General features: G+C 36.3%; 1 protein-coding gene across 6 annotated transcripts; it reads right to left on the bottom strand.

Moving 5' to 3' along the window:
* Positions 1–714: 714 nt before the first annotated feature.
* Positions 715–21,212, bottom strand: LOC127248696 (uncharacterized). 6 transcript variants are annotated; one of them, XM_051271182.1, is made up of 27 exons: positions 21,100–21,212; positions 20,475–20,671; positions 18,275–20,356; positions 17,271–17,346; positions 16,972–17,094; positions 15,959–16,214; positions 15,410–15,889; positions 15,127–15,312; positions 14,738–15,028; positions 13,557–14,213; positions 12,906–13,299; positions 12,525–12,667; positions 12,152–12,322; positions 11,435–11,647; positions 9,587–10,141; positions 9,438–9,497; positions 8,993–9,318; positions 8,398–8,821; positions 7,005–7,478; positions 6,493–6,609; positions 6,121–6,242; positions 4,224–4,944; positions 3,605–3,859; positions 2,990–3,172; positions 2,480–2,824; positions 1,164–1,943; positions 715–1,090 (listed from the first exon to the last, which is right to left on the bottom strand). In XM_051271182.1, the coding sequence occupies exons 2-26, from the start codon at positions 20,656–20,658 to the stop codon at positions 1,194–1,196; spliced, it is 9,588 nt and encodes a 3,195-aa protein (XP_051127139.1). In that variant the 5' UTR covers positions 20,659–20,671; positions 21,100–21,212; the 3' UTR covers positions 715–1,090; positions 1,164–1,193. The 6 variants fall into 6 exon arrangements, with proteins under 6 accessions (XP_051127139.1, XP_051127133.1, XP_051127136.1 ...); XM_051271176.1 differs by having other exon boundaries at positions 21,088–21,206; XM_051271179.1 differs by having other exon boundaries at positions 715–1,066; positions 21,088–21,206.
* Between the last annotated feature and the right edge of the window lie 879 nt (positions 21,213–22,091).

Genomic DNA, 22,091 nt, shown 5'->3' with positions numbered 1-22,091 from the left:
TTTTTATAACAATATAATAATAATAATAATAATAATAATAATAATAATAATAATAATACAATAAATAATTGAAGTAGCTAAAGCACAATAGATCACATTGTCATGTCACACACTAACTAACTCAATTGAAGTCTCTAGTTAAATTTGATTATAAGTGAGACATATTTATAGTATCAAAAAGAATATTTTAGATTATTGAACAATTTTCATATCTTGAAAAATTTATTCTAAAATTTTCTTTACTTTTTATATATTCTTGTATTTTCTTTTATTATTTTGAAATAAATATCACTTTAGAGAGATATTTTTGTTAAGAATATGACGGATTGAATAATTGTTACATTTAAATTTATTGATATTAAAATATTATTTAGTGTAAAACAAACAAACAAATTGCGCTGATTGTTATCTTGCAATTAAATTATTTATGCCATTATGTTTTCTATTTTATTAAAAAATTAGATAGATAATATATGTGAAAAAAAGTAATAAAAATATTTTTTCTATGAATTCATTATGTTTTGCTAAGAAACCTTTTGTTGGAATCCCTACTCCAGTGTTTGCATAATGGGTTTAGGGTTGAAGTTGCCCTAATGCACAACATTGCTTCAAATTTAGAGTAGAAAATTGGCAATTTTTATTGGTTTGAAAATGGTCTCAGCAAATTTCTAATTAATCATTTGCACTAAACACAATTTTTTAATAACAAAACAGTAAATAAATAGATCCATGCATTTTATTGCTCTCAATCAGAATTGTATATACATACATCACCTTATATAACTTCATGCCATGAAAACACAAAAGCCCAAATACAACAAAAGAATTTGAAACTTGAGCCAAAATACCTGCCTGCTACTGCTACTGCTACTGCTACTGCTAATACTACTACTGCTGCTGCTTTTCCTCAAAAATATAAAGAATTTACTCATCATTCAAAATCTTACCAAAAGCTTCTTAATCTTTACATATATAATTACTACACACACCTGAAAGCATGCCATGTTTCAATTCCGTCACAGTCTATGAGGCTGGGATGCTGTCGTCTGCTGGCCGGAGCTTCCCCCTAAACGCGCACATACATATTCATCTACACAAGCATGTACATAAGCATATAGATAGATAGATATATATATCTCTGAGGTTGTTCAGAGAGTTCTTACCAGTCGAGTCGAGTCCAGTCCGCCTACAGGCTACATCAGAGGTTGATAAGCCCCTCCGTGTCCCTTCCTCAGGATAAGTGGGCCGGCATTTTCAGGGACCTTATCCAATTCCCGGCTACACACCTTGACTACATCATCAAACCCTGTGGCCGTTGTAGCCAGCTGGAGTTTCAGCCGGATGTCCCGAGTCCTCTTCAGCAAGCATCTGAATGATCTCCCGAGCTGCTTGGCCCAATCTGCCGGCAGACCACCTCCAGTCAACCACACCGAGAACTGGGACTGGTCTCCCCGGGCTTGCACCTCAGACCGGTAGAATCTCCCAAGTTCGATTAGCATTGATGGCTGGAGAGGTAGCACAGCAACAAATTCAGCTACAAACTGCTCGGTGAGCTCCGGTTTGAGCATCTGTTCCCACAGAACGAGAACCCACTCGCTTGGTTGGTTCAGACCGTATGCTTCAGCCACTATTAGGGCCTCCTGGAACCGGGACTGCTCTACTAGGATTCTCCGTGCGTTAGTTTCAGAAAGGTCGAGCCATTTGGTGTCGGGCATTCGGATTTGTAGCGATACCAGTGATGCTTGAGCACATGCTTTTCGAGTTTTGTTGCCAGCATCAATGGAAGAATGAACTTCGGCAGCTTCAATGTAATAGCGCATTGAGTCGAGGAGGTCTTCATGGTGATCCTTGTCATAACGGAGAAACCACAGTTGAGATGATTGCTTTGCACGCAACTCCAAAAGAGCAGCAGTCTCATGCTTCATGTCAAAGTGATTATAGACCTGACCAGAACAGAAGAGGACGAACACAAATAAATGATGGTCAATAAAAAGCTGCTAAAGAACTGAATCAAGTCATGTTATCTAAGGTCAAGAGTTGAAAAATATTAATTGAGCTCGGCTCATCACCTAATTTGATCATTCAAGCTTCACTCGTTTGAGTTGAACAAATTGCTAACTAAACAACCTATAAGATAATTTAACATTGACAACATCTAGAGAGTGATGAAAACAAATAACTCTACCATGTGAAATGATCATATTCATTTTACCCTCTTTAACCAAACAAGGTCAATATTCTCAAATAAAACTCAAGGTTTTTCGATAGCTCAATAATGCATCTAAATTGTCAAATGAGTCTATATCAAGCATGAATGAGATTAATTGAGCTGGGCTAGAGCAACTTGTTCTGTTTCTGTTACAATTGACAAAAGGCTGCAATTTGAAAATGAACTTCTCTCAAGCAAGGAATTTAAAAGATCGGATATGGAGGAAAAGGGGGAATTAGCAGAAAGCATATATATATATATATCACGAACCATGGCAAATGCATCAAGGTCATCCGGATTAAATTGTTTAAGTGATGTCAGAACAGCCATTCGGAACCCCCTAACAGCCTCAGCAGCAGCACCACTGTTGGCATCTGCAGCTGCTGAATACTTTTGGAGGAGAAGATCTAGTTGGCCTTTCTCAATAAGAATTCCAAGTATGAAATTCAGCGCATGGAAGTTTCCAACTCCTGTTATCAAGCGAGCAAGGCATGAAAAATCACCCTCCCATACATAGGCCTCCACCCTTGTCGCAGCAAGAGCTACAAGAACATCAACCCCATCAAGACAGGCTGACAACTTGTAGAAATGATGGGATAGAATAAGCAGCTCAACCTACATATATTTTCAGAAAATAATTAGCTGAGAGCTTAACTATAATTACATGCCAATTTACTGACCCTGATCACCACTAATAGTTTGGTTCCATTTACTTGGCAATAAACTAAAATCAAGGGTTAGGGCTCCTAGAAAGTAAAACAGGTAACAAGCATTACGTACCTCACATTCATGGGGTATTTCTTGCCCTGTGATAACTAATCTCATTAATGCATGGCCAATTTCTGAATCAGATGGACAAAGCTCAGCCCATTTTAAGAAGTCGGAGAATCTCCATAGCAGAGGAGCAGGTCCTTCCTCTTTTTGTGAGTCAATATACCCGCCACGATGTGCTGCCAATAAACCCTGAAAATGGGGAAGGATTTCCAGTTGGGGGGAGTAAATCAAAACAATTTCTGAGCCAGACATTATGTACAATACAAACCATGCATCATCTCATAAAATTATATTTTGTAAACTTAAAATATCAAACTTTTGTGGTAACAAATCATCCCAACGATCCTATTGGCTAGTTTAGTTCCAAAAACTACTATCAGCATGTAGCCTCATAATATTAGTCATACCCAAATACCATTTTGTATGTTCCAACTCACTATTTGCTCATTCTAAATTAGCAGTTCACTTTAGATTGCAATTGTTTCACTGAAGGATTAAACTAATGATTTAACACCTCAACTTCAGTCACAAACTTATTGGAAATTTTTCGAAAGAACATAACTCTGAATATGAACCATACATTTTTACTTAGGGTCAAAGGGAGAGTACAATCAGATTCACCTTTAGGAACGATTCAGCAAGAATTTGAGCAATACTAGCAGCTGGCATTGTGTGTGTCTTCACCAAAAGTTTGGCTTCCTCGAAAGAATCTTGAGCTTTGAGAGAAAGTAATTGCAACAGCTCGATTGGCTGCTTCTCAAATGCCTCCACAAAAGTTAGACCAAGTACATTTGCAGCCTTAACAACAGATATTATCCTTCGGCATAACCCATTCCCACTGCCTTCCACCAGAATGGTTGCCAAACTCTCCAAAACCTAAAGTACATTAGCAATCAAAAAGTTGAACCGTCAATCATAGTTGTTACTAGTAGAGTTTAGCCTATACTAGAAGCAAATAAACAAAGAGCGTTAAAAAACAAGAATATAATAATAATAAAAATTGTGCCTCCAATTATTGCATGAATTCATATATCACAAGGGAATCTAGTGAATGGTAAAACATGGATATAGTTTAAAACAGATTGTGTTTAGCAGCATTAAATGGATATGTTTCGAGTTGAAGCATAGAAATATCAACATGCAAACAAGGTACGAATGAATTTGCACTTTTACTTTGAGGAGGAAATGGCTAATCCTGAATAGAAGTTTTTCAATAAAATAAAAGAAATGAATTGGTTACCTCAAGGGGATCAATTGTCCCGTTGCCAATTGAAATATTGTATGAAAGAATGACTGAGCGCACTTCGTTGTCCAAGGCTGATACAGAAACCCTGTTCATTGGAGTAGAGAGAGAAGCAAGCTTCAACGCAGTATCTACAAGTAGGAATTCAGGTGGTGTGTTGCCAGGAGACAGCTTATTTTGCAGTTGTCTAGCAGCAGCAGTTTGCCCAAAATCCAACAATGAAAGAACAGCCCATTCAAGTTCAGCAGGTCCAACTCTTTCCTCCCACCTCGATAATGATGAATCTATTTTGAAGTTTTCATCCATGAATTGTGATTCATCTCTGACATTAAGAGGCTCAAATGATTTATCTGCTGGATCATACAGAGGCTTCTTCGATGATCCAATGCCTTTTGCTCTCCTTTTAGTCTTAGAGCTCCCTTCAGCAGTGCTAGAAAAGCCATGATCAACAGTTTGAGTGATTCTAGCATGTGTATGACTGTTCCCCCGATCATTGTTCTCTGAAGATTTGAACCTCATCGCATTTATATGATTATCAATTTTAGTAATAATAGTTGCAGTACGATCTATTAAATTAGAATCCTTGGAAGATCCAGACTGCTCTCGGGTGTGCTGGGTTAAGGAATCTTCACCATCACCCTTCGCTTGAGCTTCAGATTCGACAGCCAAGAGCCAAACTCTCGTCTCAATTTCGCGCAGTAGATGCAGTGGATAAAACCTGCAAATATTGATAAAAAAAAATGAAGATTATTTTTATTCCATATGTTCACTGCCTGAACTAAAAGTTCTAGCAGAACTATTCAAGAATACAACCACGAACATAAAGGTGTAATGATTTTAATCTCACAAATCCTAGTCTAGGCTCTCTCTATATTTAGTATGGGGGTTTCTTATTAGAAAATTCAACTAAAAGAGTAATATATGGTAGACAGACAGACAGACAATAGGTACACAAAGAATTATTTTGCCTTTGAAGACCAGCATACATGAAGAAACCAAAAAGGCAATCCAGAAGTAGCACACATAATTGGAAAGCCATAAATATCCAGAAGAGTCCCACTATTGCCAACTGATAATATCATTAATTTTGGTGAGATTTGTAGACTTAATTTTGTGCTTAACTCTAAGAATAGCATTTCTCATTATTTGAATCACCAACACTTGTTATAGTGTGTGCTTATAATATTAGGCTTAACTAAAATTATATCAATATTTATCTGAATCAAGCTTTCCTACAGATTGATAAAATTCCCATAAATATAAAAACTCATATTCTAAGACAAATCCAATCTCTAGATCAAATAAATAAATAATAACTATATTATGTCCGAAGCCAATATTTGATAGGTGAAGTACTTTCTCTACAGTAGGTTGCTATTACTTCAGTCGAATGATGAATCTAGTTTAATTACCTTGAAAGTTTTGATTTAGTTTCCAAGTATATCATCATATTCTCATTATATAACTAGAGTGCTATATAAATGAATTCAATGTGATATGAAAAATGAACTCCTCCTAGATATCTGTGTCAACTGATAACAGGTGTTAGAATGGCTTCTAACTGTCGATTAGGCTTAAATCTAGAATGGATTTGATTAAAGAGTTTCGTGCTTAGTTGAACTTTATTTAGACTAAATTAGTCCTTGTTTATTACAAGCATTATGTTAATAGAATATCATTTATTCAACTAATGATCTGGCAAATATCACTTCTTGTACTGCAGTGGGGTACAGGTTTTTGAAAAAGGGAGACACAAAGGCCCCTTGTTACTATATGTTCTTCCAACCAAGACAAATGGCTAGGCTCTAAAACACCCGACAATACCTCCACACATACCTCATTAAAAAGTGGAAAGATTAAGATGATCAAAATAAGAAAATACAGAGATACTCACGGGTTTGATGCAGTTATCATTCCACTCAGCCACTGCAGTGCAAGTAGCAAAATCTCATGAAGTTCTCTTGCTGGAATATCTTTTTCAACTGCCTCTGCATGTTTAAGAAAGAACACCCCTGCCTACAAAGAAACAGAAACATCAAGTCAGACTGAAATAATATTATAAATCAAATACATGATTGGCAATCATCCATATCAGTCAAACAAACAACAGAACAACCATTTTATAACATCACAAAACCTCACAAGAAAAAATATGAAACAGAATGGGCAACTTGATAGCAAGCAGAAAAAGGCAGAACACATGAACTTTAAGATGGAGCAATTAATTGGTGCCAATGATTCTTATTTTTAGTAGAAGTGAACTTACCAGCAATCCTGGAAATGAGTATCTAATGAAAAGCGTGTGGCAGTGGCTCCACAAAGCAGCCCTCTCTTCTGGGACATCCCAAAGGAATTCTTTCCATTCTGCTACCATGGCTTCAGCCTAGACATGAGAAAGATATGTATGAATTATGAAACACTCGCGGACATAATAAATACTTTTAGGTTTTAAAAAAAAAAAGGTGCTATGAAACAAGATATGCAAAAGCACTTTTCTTAACATCAATTGTTTAAGTTAAATAATCACATGTTAAATGATAAGTGAGGTGGCTTGCCTATATCAAACTACTGCATAATCCATGTTAAGGTGCTTGAACTTTCTACCTGATTTTGATTCTTGTGAAGACTGTTTCATGAATCTCACTATGATAACTATATAGCATTACATCATCTTTTGAACGTTTGATAGGAAAGCAACATAGCAGAATAGATTAAGAAAGTTCAACACACATGAAAATTATAAGCTAGCTGATAACTGGACAGGGTACAAAAGTTCACCTGCATTTCTGTTACATGATTGGCTGCAGATTTCCATTGTGATTCTCCACTAGCCTCCAACTGTTTGGCCCAACTGCGTGCTTGTTCCCAATACCCATTCTTTTCTAGCTCAGTCAACAACGAAGCATCATCTAGTGTTTCATTTCCAAGGAGAGGGCATTCATCACTCCGCAAAGAAGGCTCAGCCATATCTATTTTCCAAGAGAGTTGCCCATAACGTGCTGCAATAGCCCCTCCATCACCAAAGTCAGTAGCTGAAAGAAGCCTTAATAAACATCTTTTCTCATATGGAGACGGGCAAGTACGGAGCATAGCATCAGCAGCTTTAACAGCCATGGAACTTGTCCAAGATTTTCCAATTTTCTCTTCCCTCTCCCAGTTAGATTGTGTGTGAAGAAGAGGCTCTTCTTTAACACTGATGGTGAAGGCCCCAAGATGTGCTGAAGCCTCTGAAAGGCGCATTTGCGAAAAGGCCTAGGGATATTTTTTTTGGAGAGAGAGAGAGATCATCGTCAGATCTACTTGAATAGTGACTATGAAAGATTAAAATTGTGAAAACATCATGCATGCAATATTCCTTCTTTTCCTATTAAACAAAGAAAATGGAATACATTGAGAACATAGATAACCTAAACTTCAAGTGCATCAATTAACAAAACCTCAGAAAATTTGTAAGGCAGTGACTAAACCCTTAACAATCTATTCTTAATCATTTACAGGGACCCATTTTCAATAAGGCAGAGAATTAAAACCCAGAGAATTAAAAAAATAAAATATTAAAAGCACCAACATAAATAAATGGCCAAAACAACAATTAGTAGTTATCTAAATCACACTCAGAAGGTGGGTGATGTCCCATAACACCCAAAATTGAAGCAGAGTTCATCACTAATATCTGAGGAGCATATGCAAATTAGAGTGATCACATTCACATCTAGAAGATATTTGTAATGCAATGTCAACTAATGTACTAGAGAGTCATAAATTACTTGCACATAGTACATCTTAAGACTCAAGCAAGCAGCCCCCAAGATTTAGAGAACTTCCATGTTGAAAGATAAGCCTGACTTCTAGGCTCTAGCAAATTGGTAAGAGAGAATATTTTAAAAATAATACATAAAATAAGATCTTCATTTGCTAATGGTGTGCTTTTTTATCACATTTTACCAAATTTCTACTATTCACCATAAAAAATTTCCCCCAAAAAACATCAAATCAAACATCTATTTTTCATTTTCTATATTATACTAAAAATCAATTTTACATTCAAAACAGAACATCAAATCCCAACCAAAAATCCAAACCCCCAAACAAACACACAGTAAATAGATACTTCTCTTAACATACTTTTTAACAACAATGCTGTGGCTAACAGTGTATAATATATACTAACCTGAAGAGCACGGATAAAAGGCAATAGAGAGCATGAAGGAAGAAATATCTCAAAAGCTTGTAGCAGAGGAAGGAACAGATGCTGCTCACAAAGCACCGCAACCATTCTTGACAAGGCATTAGCCATGCTATCAGAGTCACTGGAATATATAGCATCACCATCACCTAGTTTGTCCATTTCTTCTTGACAATTAACGCCAGTAATGGTGGAGACACCAGGTACTTTAGAAATGTCAGAAACTGCCAAGGATGAAGAATCCTGAGGTATTGATTCAGAAAGACGCCTACGCTTTGAGTTTTTCCTATTATAATGGAATGCTGTGGTTCTAGCACCAGGAGAAAGGGAATTCGTGGCCTCCACAGCAGCTCCGACATTTCTTGCAATTTGGGATGCAATATCATTAACTTTGATGGCTGATGTCTCCCTGATAAGCAAGAAGATTAGAACATTATTCCAAAGACAAAGAAAAAGACAAGACAAAGAGATTCTATGAGGAGAGTGTGGAACTGTGCACACAATTTCCAAAAGCCATAAACATTGGAAGGCAAACAAGATATTTGAATGATAGTTTATAATTACAAACGGAAAGTAAAACCTTGCAGCAGTTATCTCCAGCCAAACTTTTAAACAGGACAGTAGCGAGACATCAGGAAAACAAGATGCAATCATAGCCAAAATTGACCAGCACAGATTCTTTGCCTTTAGTAGAAGAGCCTCTCCAGGTTTTTCTTGCTTTTCACACATTGCAATAATTCCAAATAATTCAACAGGTATGTAAGGATTTTCATGTGACAAAGACACTTCAGCCCCACTTTCTGCAGTATTCAAGTTTGTAGATCCAACTTTCTTCCTAGACTGCATGCTTTTCAAAACTGTTAAGATGTGAGTCTTTAACCGAGGATCACTGAACTCCTTTGATGCCTGAAACATTGTAGATAACATGAAGTGACAGCTGTTACTACTTTTTTTACTGAAAGAAAAAGTTATCTACAGCACAGCTGGGGCCCAGAAAAGTACATCTTTAAGGAGATAAAACTCACCACTTGGATAACTGTTTCTATGGGATATTTTCCAATCTGAGCATCCGACAAAAACCCAACCTAATTTGGCAAATAAGGACAAGAATAAAATTAATATAAAACAGAAAAGGTAGCAGGTATGCAACTGTACAGTTAACAAAGATACATACCCAATCATTATCTCTCGCTAATGCAGCAAGGTTTTTTGTGCTCAAGGGAATGTTATGCATCTGACAAAATGTGGTGACCAATTGCCAGTACTGGCTTGCGGCTTTTTGTTGAGACCTTAATTCAGCCCCATCCCCATTTCCAGTTGACAACCAAGAGCCGCATGTTGCTCCATTTGATACAGCTGGAAGACTTGCCCTTTCCAAATGATGCAGAACAAGAAGCAGAGCTCGCGACGGTTGATTGCAGACATTATTGTTCCCATTATCTTTCTGCATCATGTTAGCAGAACATCGATGAAGATAATCATCTGCCAGTGCTCGTGCAAGTGATTCTGCTACATCAACTTCAACTGCTGTTTGATAGAATCCAGCACCCTTGGGGGATAGCTGCCTTAAGTGATTATTATCAGTAGACTTATAGAAAGAAGATATCCTACTCAAGGCAGCAACATCAACTCGAAGAACACTAGCAGACAAACCACATAGTTCCAGAAGAAAAGCACATGATGCCACCAGTACCGAGTCATTAAAATGCTCAATAGCAAGGGGTATAACCTGAAAAGAAAGGTGAGTTCGATTTTGACCAATAGGGTAACAAAAGATGTCAACTTAAATTTAACCACCCGGCGTAGCTATACAATCTTTTATTTATTGCCCCTTGATATATCTGTTATTGACATATAAACAGGGAGGGGGGGTATTAAATGATCTCCACATAGATAGTTAAATGATAACATGACATCCTAATTAAAAGAATGAAATTAAAAGTTTCTGAATAGATGAAATCATATTAGCAAATTGAAAATACTCAGTTAATTAACAAATGTACTAACATGTGAGATGGTTGACTAAAAACTTCATACAAATAAGGACTAGGGAAAGATTCTTATAATAAGTAGTTAAAAGTGATTAGTGCAGCAAAATTCAATTGTAAACACACACAAAAATAAATAAAGAAACACATAAAACTCAAAGACTTAAACTTCACTTCAGTAATCTGCCTACTGTTTTTGTTAGAAAACAAATGGCAGTTTTCCCACTTAAAAAACTAGTGGGAACACTATTATAAATCTCTTCATTATAGTGTCCTTCTAACTAGTCTACCAGTCAATAGTAGTGGGCTCAAAAAACATATGTGAGATAGTAGTAAGGTTTGATGACATCTGGAGACTAATCTCGTGCCTATTAATGAACATATATTAGTAGTGAAGTCCCATGTTCGAAACTCTTCTTCCATGTAGTGTCCATTTTATTCTTTATTTTTTCTTTGTAGCCATACTGGGTTTTGGTTTGCATACCGGCTGGACTCATTTTCTATTTGATGATATGTTAATCTACTAGAACATGGACTCTGAATCTGAAATGACCGCCACCTGAAGTGGTGACATAGAAACAAAATTATCAATCCTTCACAGTTTTCTCAACCCTTTTCAAACCTCTCATGTTTAATTAACTCAACACAAAGAGCAAAGGCATTGTATAAAAGGCAAAAGGACTTCCCTTATAATAAGATGTGTGCTCAATTATAAGAAGATTCTAGCCGTTGACTTCAAAAAAAAGAATGTAGTTACACTAATTACACAACTTATGCAATGTATGGTAGCAACACAGATAATGGAGGAAGAGAGGGAGAGATAGAGAGAGGGAACACGATGAATCTTAACCTATTACACACACTTGCAAAAAAAATAAAATTAGAACAGTTGTCCTCTGGGTTCAACAAAAACCAATCAGAACCATATTCTTCAAAAGAAAAACAAGGAAACATGCAGATCAAACACAAATCAAGTTCTGTGAAAGAATGATAAATTCATTCCATCTTCTATTATGAGTTCAATTCATACTCACAGATGAGAGAAGTGACTCTTCACTCTCCGTTAATGGTGCAAGGATTGTTTGTAGATCCAAGTGAACATTTACTTGCCCAGTTGAGGAGGTTCCAGATTGTGACCGTTGGCTGTTATCAGTTGTCATCTTATGAACCCTTGAAGCAAGGAGATGGTTTAAAGCAGCTAATGCTCTACCACGATGCAAGTAGTGCTCCAGTCCAACCCCAGCTCCCTGAGGTCAATAAAACATATTAAAATTTCAAGTTAACATGAGGAAGAGTAGAACCCCGGTATATTTGAATCAACATTTGGGAAGCAGATCTACACGTTATGTTTAATAACCAATGTTTCCTCAGTTGCAAAAGAGAGATATCATCTCAAATCCCTAACAATCTGGCAAGATAATATGAACTTTCATAAGATGAAGGATGTGCTGAGATATGTTTTGGAAGATTTTTTTCCAGATTTTGGGTTGGTTTGGTAATAGTAAAATGTTGAATAGAAAATAGGTACCTTATGTGATATAAATGGGAGTTAGATGTAATGTTTTGAGTGCAGAGTAGGTTTTCTATGTGATATTTTAAATAAAAATTAAGTTTTGATGTGATATCTTTAAGAAAGAAAATACTTGGATGAATAGTGCAAAAACAGTTTTAAGATCATAAGTAAACAGAGCCGAAGATTTTAAACATATATTGCCATAAATAACTGGGTATTGGAGACAGTGTCCAGCTACCTCTAAAGAAGATGCATAAAGCTCCTCTTCTATATGCTTTTGTACAGAAGCTTCCCATGATGTGGCACTAATCTGAGCATGACCACTTGAATTTACGACATAATAAATGTCTCTCAGTATAGAAAGTTCTTCAGTGGCAGAGTCAGCTAAAGATTGCCAACCGATGGGTCCCTGTTGAGGCAGAAAAAAACAAACAAAAACAAAAACTGATTCAACCAGGTTTAGACATCAGTGTCATTACCAAAAAAATAAGTATAACTCTGCAAATGCGTTTGGGAAACAATTTAGGAAGCAAAATAGAAGGCACAGAGTATATGTGCAGACATATTGTATCAACTAATGAGATTAAATTATAAAGCCAATTTCAAGTAACCTGCACATAGAGCTGAACCAGTCTCCGAACAGCTTTAGGGAACCAGCATGGGACCATCTGCAGAATTGAAGTATCTCGTGCAGAAGAGAAAAATACACCTTCTCGCCAGTTCAAGTAATCCATCAAATCAGAATACCCCGACACTGTATCAAAGTAAACCAATCAGAGAACCATAGAAGATGATAACATTGGATTTTACTATTTGGACTCCACATTCTTCGAAAAAATAAACTTTTTTCTCTTACAAAATATCATATCAAGCATTATTCAAATAAAAAGCCCAAACCTCCAAACCCAATCCAAGTGAAAAAGAAACACACCCACAGTATCTCATGCATGGAAAAGACAAGACTAGAACAAGATAAAACTCTAAGAACCTGCCTTTTGTCTTAAGAGTCAAATTACTGCAAACAGTATCATGACCAAAACAAGCCGCTACAAGTGTATTCCGCAAAGTAGGAAACTCTTGAATGGCTGGTCTAAGGTTCTCCAACGTGCATTGAGCAGAGCTATGATTCCTGTTTACACTACCACTGCTAAGACATTCTTGTAGAGGAACAGGAGCGAACATTAATGTCGCTAAAGCTGCCATTTCGCCTGCTCCTTCAGCTATATCATCAACAGCTTGTATGATGTCATCAGTCTCCAGATAAGTGAACTTTTTGCCTAGAGTAAAATTACGGGAAGCAACTGCACGGGCATTAGAAAACGATGCATCGTATTCTTTTCCTTTAATCCTCAGCAGCATCAGGCACCTTGCCCACTCATTATCACCCTGAAAAAACACAGTAAGAAAAAATAATTTCAAATGTCCCATCTAAAGTAGAGCTAGAAACACCATATCCAAAGGACTTTGACAAAGTATAATGTGAAAGTAACAATTTCGGTAATTGTTTGATGCTTAATATAAAGGCAATACAAAGGCGAAGAGACTAAGCGAACAACAACAGAAATGAAAACCAGGAAAAAGAGAGAGAGGAAGAAGAAGAAGAAGAAGAAGACTGAGCTAACAAATAAAATAAATGTGCTTACAGCTGCATCCAAGATAAAGGAAAGAGAATTTTGGTCCATGGCTAAGGCATGAAAGTCTAGATAAATATCCAATAAATTCAGCAGGTTATATTGGGAGCAAAAGTGCACAACAACTTTATGTAGGGCTTGGATTGCTTCTGGATTCACTGATGCATCGCCAATAACTAGTACTGAATCAGATGTGCCACCAGTTGTTCCATCCAGGAATAAATTCTCATGAGGGTCAACCATAAAACCTGAGCGAGCCAGAAGAGGTACAATATTTTCTGTACCATCCCAGTAATCAGCCAAGAAGATAAACTTCTTTGCTAGCTGCTGTTCCATAAGCATTCTTAACCAGTCTGAGCATGCCCTGTTTGCTGGAAACCTGAATATTCTGACACTTGGAACACTGATGGTCACAGCATCTGGCTCTTCAAGGAAGCTTGTGTAATTGTTATATCCAGTCATTCCAGTGGGCTTCTGGCCTTGCTCAATGGATGAAGCTTGATTTACATCATCCAACCTAACGCTAAGGCTTCCATTGGATAGTGCATAAGATGGAAACACATCCAGCAGCTTGGATACTTCTAACCATTCATTGTGGCACACATAATACTCAAGTTGTGATTCCCATAATACATGAACCCCCATAAGGAGAGGTTGATCCAGTAGCACCTGCACAAAAAGAAAAGTCTTTCCTTGAAGAAATTGTATATTTTTTAGTAGAACCAACTGATGTAATGCCTTGAATATATTCACAATCTGGAATTCATGGTGAAAATTAGTTAATACTGTCAAAATTGAAGATTGAAAGTGATTAATTATGTTCAGATTGAAAATTTACACTACAATTACGTGAGCACATAGTGATAGTGAAAAATGGAAATTTAATTCTAGTAATAACTCTGGGCATTAATCTAGTAATCTAGGCAATCTTCCCACTTTTTCAGTGCACATAATAAGCTGGTAAGTACATCTTCGGATGTACGTTATGCAGCAAATTGGAAATGTAACTCACAAAACTAATTGGCATAATATTAATTTTGGTTTGAGAAAAAAAAAAAAAAAATCATCCTCTGAAACCATTTCCATGCTTTACAGTGGGCATCAGCAAGGTAATGATATCATCTTAAACCTTCATGTGTGAAAATAGGGGCATTGACAACATGAAACAGAGTATGCAAACATATATAACTTACACGATCAATAACTGTTGGATCCCAGGCATCTGACCATGCTACAGCAGCAGTCCAGTAGGCAGCATGGTTGCTGTCGTCATCAATTTCAGGAGCAAAAGAATGTTCATTAACAGTTTTCCATGGACCCAAAACAACTCCATCTACCTCACCACAAACAATGACAAGGTTGTTCAAGAGTGGGTGCAGCAGGCGCAGACTTATCTCGTTGGGTTTATCTTCATTAGATCCCCCTTTATGCTCCATTTTTCGGGTGCCCAGCGTACTGAAGAAACTATTGCAAGGATATACCCTCTTTGGCAAAAACATTATAGTGTTAGCAGATAAAGCAATTTCAAGTCAATGTTTCCTGCAATCTTAGAAAGGTATAACCACAAAAATTCCTCACATACCTCTATTAGCGACACCATCTCCAAAATCTTCAATTCATGTGGTTCAAGGTATGCATATTTTTTCATCTCTTCAGCAACTTGAACTCGAAGAGATCTTCTAACGCTGCCAAATACTAACTGTTTCAGGGAGGTTTCAACATCCTCCCCAAGCTTTTGTAGTGTTGTTAGAGCAAGTTGAATCTCACCCTATCCATAGGAAAAATCAATGATAAATATGTGAATCAGTTCTCTCAATTTTATAACTAGAAATAACTTTACAAACTTCTTAACAGAATTTACAAACCTTAAGAAATAAATCATATGCAATCGCTCTTCCAGCAATTCGAACATCATTGAAGGTATCATGAGCCTCTATCCCAGGCAACAAACTATTTGAACGATGGAGATGCAATCTGAGTACAGCCAATGGAAGACGACCAGAATGTAATGCATCTTTTACAACAGTTTTCAGGTCCATATTATCCAATTCCCAACGTTCAATCATATCTTTGGGATTTTCAAATTTTAAAGATCTTTTTCCAAAACCACCTCCTTTAGAGACCATGGCAACTCCATCAAAGCCCAGAAAATCTGCAGGGCTTTTGGCACCATGTTTGTCAACTTGCACTAAAGAAAGGTTGTCTTCACTCGCAGAGTCAGCTTCAGAGGCAGGAGGTACGGTCTCAGGTAGCCCCGACTTATCCAATATTATGGAATCTTCTGAAACAACTGGACCCTTAGATTCATCCTCTAAAATGTCTGCACTTAATCCTGCATCACCCATCTATGACAAAGAATTTCATCAATTACAATGATTGCCTTCCAACAATAAGAAAATGATTAAAGAGATTACCAATGATTGGCCTGGTCTTCTGAATTTGGCATTTATTTGTCCCTGCAACCTACGAACCACAACCAAAAAGTGTGACATTTCCTGAAGCCTTCTGGAGTTCCCCTCTTCATCATCTTCTTTATCAGTTAACACCAGTGGAAGTAAAGCACCTTCATTATCTCTGACATCCCATGACCTCAAATTTACTTTCTTGTGCTGCAAGAGGCCATATTTACGTATGGCCATAGTTGAATAACTTGTAGCTAATGCCAGAAGCCTGTATCAGGATTTTTGAAATCTAATAACTCAAAATTACCAAATAATTGGAAAGAGCAAACTGACATTTAATTGAGCACAATGTTGGGGACATACAAAAACATAATGCGAATAATTTATTAATCAATACAATTACATATTCAATACACCGACCAGTCGACCACCATACTTTCCTATTGCCACCAGATCTTGAATTTAAGTCTACTTATTCATATTGTGGTCTTTACACTTGATTTATGCCACACAATCTTTTCTTAGTTCTTTCCAATTGTATTGACATATTTAAAACATTTGTGAAGGGCAGTAGTCCACACCTGAGGGTGCAAACCAGTTCCAGATGTGTAAAATTTACCAGAATATATGATGCAATAGAGAAACAAATTAATGATGACTATACTATTTTAGTTTCATATGGTCAATCTTGGATGAAGCATCCATAATTCTACTAGGTAAAAATAATATGATTGGTCTTCAATCAAAATAGATACTTAATGGCCACAACTGGAAGCTCAATGTTTTTTACTGCCACTAATTGCAGAGCATGGTAAACAATAAAATCAATGGGCCCGTTAGTCTAGTTAGCATAATAGCATCCACCACACCTTTCAAAACCTAATTCAGGTGACATGAGAAAATAGTAATTTCCAGTTCTAAGGGTAAGAAAGGAATGAAATAAACCTCAGCAGCCCCAAAAACAACCATAGTCCAATGTAACCACTTATTAATACAGTGGACAGTAAAAACAACACATGCCATACCTCGATGCAGCTGATATTGCACTATCATTGCTAACTTCATGTGACATCAAATAAACTGCAACAAAGATCAACCTCAAGATGCCTTCTGCTTCTAAATTGACCCCCATAAGCATTCCTAAAGAACTGTTTAGCCAAGTCAGAAGCACAAGTTCATCAACAGAATCTTTCAGTTGAAAGTAGAATAAGGAATGAAGTACCAATCGATCCAAGACTACAAGTAGAAACTTAAGTATATTTTGCATTATGCTGCTATTTGAAATATAATATTGAGTAGTTATCTAACAACAAGAAATTCTTACGTCTCAATTTCATCAAATTCTTGATAGTTTAAAGCCAATTGCAGGCGCCGGATCCGAGAAATATGAAGGCTCAAACCTGTAAACAATCACATTTATCTGTTAAATATAATTCTTTCTTATGTACTACTTCTTAACTATATATAACTACACATGCATAGCATCCATAAAGAATGGTATCAGAAGAAAAAAGACAAAAACAATAAAGGACAAATGCACTTCCATAAATACATGGAATGGCTCAAATTATGTCTTCACTGGATGAACAAACAAGCACAAAGAAACTTTTGGAACTGCATAGTTTCTTTCATAGCAAGCTATTTCAGGCAGATGATCCGCCTTAAAGGTGTCGTCCGCATTCTCTAACGCTATTCAAGGGGAAATTTGCTAAGTCCGTTAAGTTCCCATACCACTTTCTACACCTCATCATCCTATAAGAGCACCCTTGAACATGTTTCCCCTTTAGAATTAACTGCATAATTTCCAATCACATAATTCCAAAAGCGGTATTCTTCATCTATTCCTAGATCTTACTACTTCAACACCATATGACCATATGTAAGATGTTACACTGAGTTTATACAAACATAGCCTATGAGTTTCCAACCTCCATGCTACGCAAACACAAAATTGACATTTCAACAATACATCATAGTAAACAATTAGCAACATGCATTGCATCAATCATCAAAAGAAGGATAAAATAAAAAGACTCATTTCAAAGTTTGGTTTGAAATAAATCACCGTGATTATTTCTTAAGAGAATATGAGAAATTAAAATGTTTTAATTAGCAATAATATTACATTTGCATGTGAATATTCTCATATAACTGGAGTAAAATTTCATAAAGATTTTTTTAGTTCTACAACAAAACTAGTTACAAGGTTTTCTCCGGAAGCAAGCTTACAATTAATTTTCTCAAACGGTCAAAGATATTACTCATCCCCTGAAAAAAAGCATTCATTTATAGTTTGCATGTGATATTTATTGGTAAGGGCACCTATACCATTTTCCCAACATAGCTTCTCTGCAGCTTCATGACCCTCATATAGAAGAACTCTGTCCAAAACCTCTACTTTCCAGGGTGACAAATGTTTGTCAATTCCAGATATCTCCATAAGATTTCCAGCAGAACACCATGATCTGGCTGTGCAATTTGGTAGCCAATATCCTATTGCTTCAACAGGGAAAATATTTGTTGGAACTGAAATTGAAGGAAGAACAACTGAAAAACCTTTTTTTGTCACCAAATATAAAAACCCATTAAAGTTGCAGCCCACAGCTTCAATAGAAGAGGTTTCTCGACTTTGCAAATTACAGTTCATTTCATCGTTCATGATGAAATCTAATCGTAGATTGTAATGCACAACTTGACTCCATTTCTTCTCACCACTCTGTCTCTTAATGAGACAAGTGATTCCAAAATGAGAAAAGCAATAAATATTGTCTTCACTGTATCCATATGGAAGTAGAAATACTTTCCGCAAAAGAGAAGATTGAATATCAGAACCTATAAACTTCTTCTGATTCATTATCTGGGTTGAGCCAGAAGAGGTGTTAATATTTAAAGCATAAGTATTCCTTGGACATCTGATATCAGTACCTTTGCTGGTCCGATTTTCATTTCCCAGTAAACTATCTGTAAAATAAGAAGTTTTACCCATCCTCAATGATCTACTTATGCCCTGGGAGTGTGCATTATGAAGTACCCTTTGGTAACCAATTTCAGCACCACCAACCTCCCACGCATTTAGAGGTCCAATACCTAGGCAATGTTGATAAGAAAGGGTATGTTCAGATGAAAAATGTTCCTCTGGAACATGATCACAGATACGAAAAGTATAGGTTACACCACAATCATCTATCACGCCCACCAGTGAGGAATGAGGAAACACAAACAACCTCTTAAAGCTTCTTTTATTGGGAATGTCATCACTATATTGCTCCAGGGAGTTTGGAGAACGGCCAGGTCCAGTTTTATTTATAACACTGACTGATGCAACATATGCCCCAGTTGAGGCACCATATAATGAGATCAGGCCACAAGAACTAAGACAAACAAGAAAACTGTGAGAAAAAGAGAAGTCTACCCACTCAAATGGACCTCTATCAAGATTTTCTTTAAGATTTATAGAATACACCCACTGTAATCCCCAGCTAACAAGTCTGGCCACTGCAATAAGAATTTTGATATGGCTTTCATCATTTCCATTGCCAGTACTTACATCCATTGGGGTCGTCAGAGATAGAGCAAATCCAACTAACTGGTAAGAATTATTAGAGAAAACTTTAACACACTTATACAAACTGTTCACTGCACCACCTCGAGAGTTAGAAGCACTATCATCCAGTGTTGTTGAGACGCGGGAATCTGGATGTGTATCTGGTTTATTAATTACTGAAGCTGAAATATTGTCATTAGGTTTATCACATGATGCGGTACTACGCTGAAGAAGGTCCAGGAAGTGTGTGTCCTCCTCAAGTATCCTAAATGAAATAATTGCATTATCGGGAAATAAAGATCTCTGCGGAAACTTTGTATATACATCATTACCGGATGTTAGTCTATCAACTCTAGTGTAAAAGGTGCGCAACCATGCCTTTGAACTCACTGATTGATCACCATCCATAAAGTCTGCATGAGAACCTGAAAATTCCCCAGAAGCCTCGAGATGACATTTTGACTCTCCCTCGAGGTCCAAATTAGGAGGTAACTCCATCGATGGACCCCACTCCACCCACAATCCGGGCCCAACACGATTCGCATGTGCTGGTTTGATTGCTTTACAAGATTCATTAAAGTGAGAAAAAGCATGTACAATCACCCCGTGTTTTCCAGAAACAAAAAGTAGCTCTCGAAATGAAGTTTCTTCATGCTGATCGCATGTGTCTACACATAGACCCCATGCCACCGATTCTACATCAGACATGAATGCATCAGCGGATCCTGAGGAACTAGCTCCCGATACATTGTCAACACGGCTATCCAACTCTACAAATTCAGATGAACTAGAAACTTTATGTTTCGGTGTATCAGAAACTGTTTCTTCATGGCTAACTTCAGGATCATTATTAATCAACGATTTCCCTGTAATATGGAATGCATAATAATAAAAACAATAAATAATTAAATAAAACACATAAACATGATTGAGATATGACGTGAAAACTGAAAAGCAAGCATCAAATGGAGGGTAGAATATCACCTCTAACTAAGGGAAACAATAATCCCTCTGAATCATAAGAAAGCAGCAACAATGACATCCGAGTTGGAGAAATAAAACCTTCTCTGAAATCAGAAGGACTGTACGGAAATTCAGAAGGATCCCATTTCCGCAACTGCAGCACCGGAAGGCCATCCTCCTCAAAGGGATGGCTATTGGAATCCATAATGGCCGCTGCGCTGCGCAAAAGAGAAATTAAATTTTGGGACTCGTTCAATTCAAATATCCATAACGCAACAGCAGCAAGATTTCACAAAGATAGATTTCAGTTACAGAGACAGACGAGACTCCTTTCCAAGAGGTTAAGTAACGCAAAACAAAAGGCTTAAAACCACAGCAACTTCCCCCCCCCCCCCCCCCTCCATTATCGCCACCTTAATCTAAAAAACAAACAAACAAACAGGCTATATCAAACAAATCCCACAACTCAACAGCGTCTCTTACTTACTTTCAGCATCCTAATCGAAGCTCGAGAAACAAGTCCGATTGTAAAACATGAAATCAGAAAAACAGGGAAAATAACATAACATCAAATAAAATGAACCATGAATCCGTCCATCGATACACAACATATAGAACAGTAGAAACAACTTACAGAGTGCCGTACAGAGAAGTTTCAGATGATCATTTCCCGTCGATTGAAGTGGAACTCTCCTTCCTTCGTCTTTCGCAGTTCGAGATTGGAATCACGACCTTACCTTTGCAAATTCGGAAATTGGGGGAACATATTAATGAAATATAATAATATAATACTATTTATCGAATAATAATTTATTTTTAATTAATCTTCAGGGTAATTCATGGTCGCATCGCATTTTTGGATTAAAATTTGAAATTCCGGAAATGGCTCGAATCTTTGGGTATTGTCCATCAATGGCCCAAAAGTAGCAAAAAGATTGCAAGTAGGTCCTCCAATTTGGTAACATTATATATCAGTCATTGATTAAATAATAATACAGTATGATTTTATAAAAGTATTATATAAATGGTTGAATTAGGTAAAAACTTACACGTATAAAAAATATATTCAAGCGTATATGAAAATTGACTGAACGATATGGGTGTATTTGTTTGAGTTATGGGTTTAAATTTTAAATAGTAAAGACTTCTTTTTTTTCTTTTTCTTTTTTCAAATTATAAATTTTACTATTTTCTTTGTTTTACTTATTGTGTATATATTGTTATTTATGTTAATTTTAGTGTTTTCTAAAATTATTACACACATTAATTTTTTTATAAATTTTTAAATTTAAAATTTTAATTAAAATAATTAATTATTTATTTTATAAAATTGTGAACGTGAAACCTAAGATCAAACACACGGTCTTAGACTATCCACAATGAAGATACTGCTTTTGGGTATCTCCACTACTTTTTGTAATGGAGATACTCTCTTCTATTTTTATATTAGCAACAGAGATACTCATCCGAATTTTTTAATAAATTTTTATTTTCATATTATATATATATATATTATTTTTGAATTATAATTTTATATTATTTAATTGCTTTAAAATTTAAAATTTTATTTTATTTAATAATTTAAATTAAATTTATTAATATTGATTTGTTCAATAGAATTATATTATATTTGTATTT

The sequence above is a fragment of the Andrographis paniculata genome, unplaced genomic scaffold, assembly GCF_009805555.1.
Source record: "Andrographis paniculata isolate CXL003 unplaced genomic scaffold, ASM980555v1 Contig34END, whole genome shotgun sequence".
Lineage (NCBI taxonomy): Eukaryota > Viridiplantae > Streptophyta > Magnoliopsida > Lamiales > Acanthaceae > Andrographis > Andrographis paniculata.
This window is presented reverse-complemented; position numbering and strand designations above follow the sequence as displayed.

What these genes read in the sequence shown, in the direction of transcription:
- LOC127248696 (XM_051271182.1), bottom strand. Translation starts at nt 20,658, where the DNA reads ATGGATTCCAATAGCCATCCCTTTGAGGAGGATGGCCTTCCGGTGCTG. An exon ending in AGATGGTGTCGCTAATAGAG is followed by an intron (nt 15,029 to 15,126) that starts GTATGTGAGGAA and finishes TTTTTGCCAAAG; the next exon opens with AGGGTATATCCTTGCAATAG. An exon ending in GGACAATTGATCCCCTTGAG is followed by an intron (nt 3,860 to 4,223) that starts GTAACCAATTCA and finishes AATGTACTTTAG; the next exon opens with GTTTTGGAGAGTTTGGCAAC.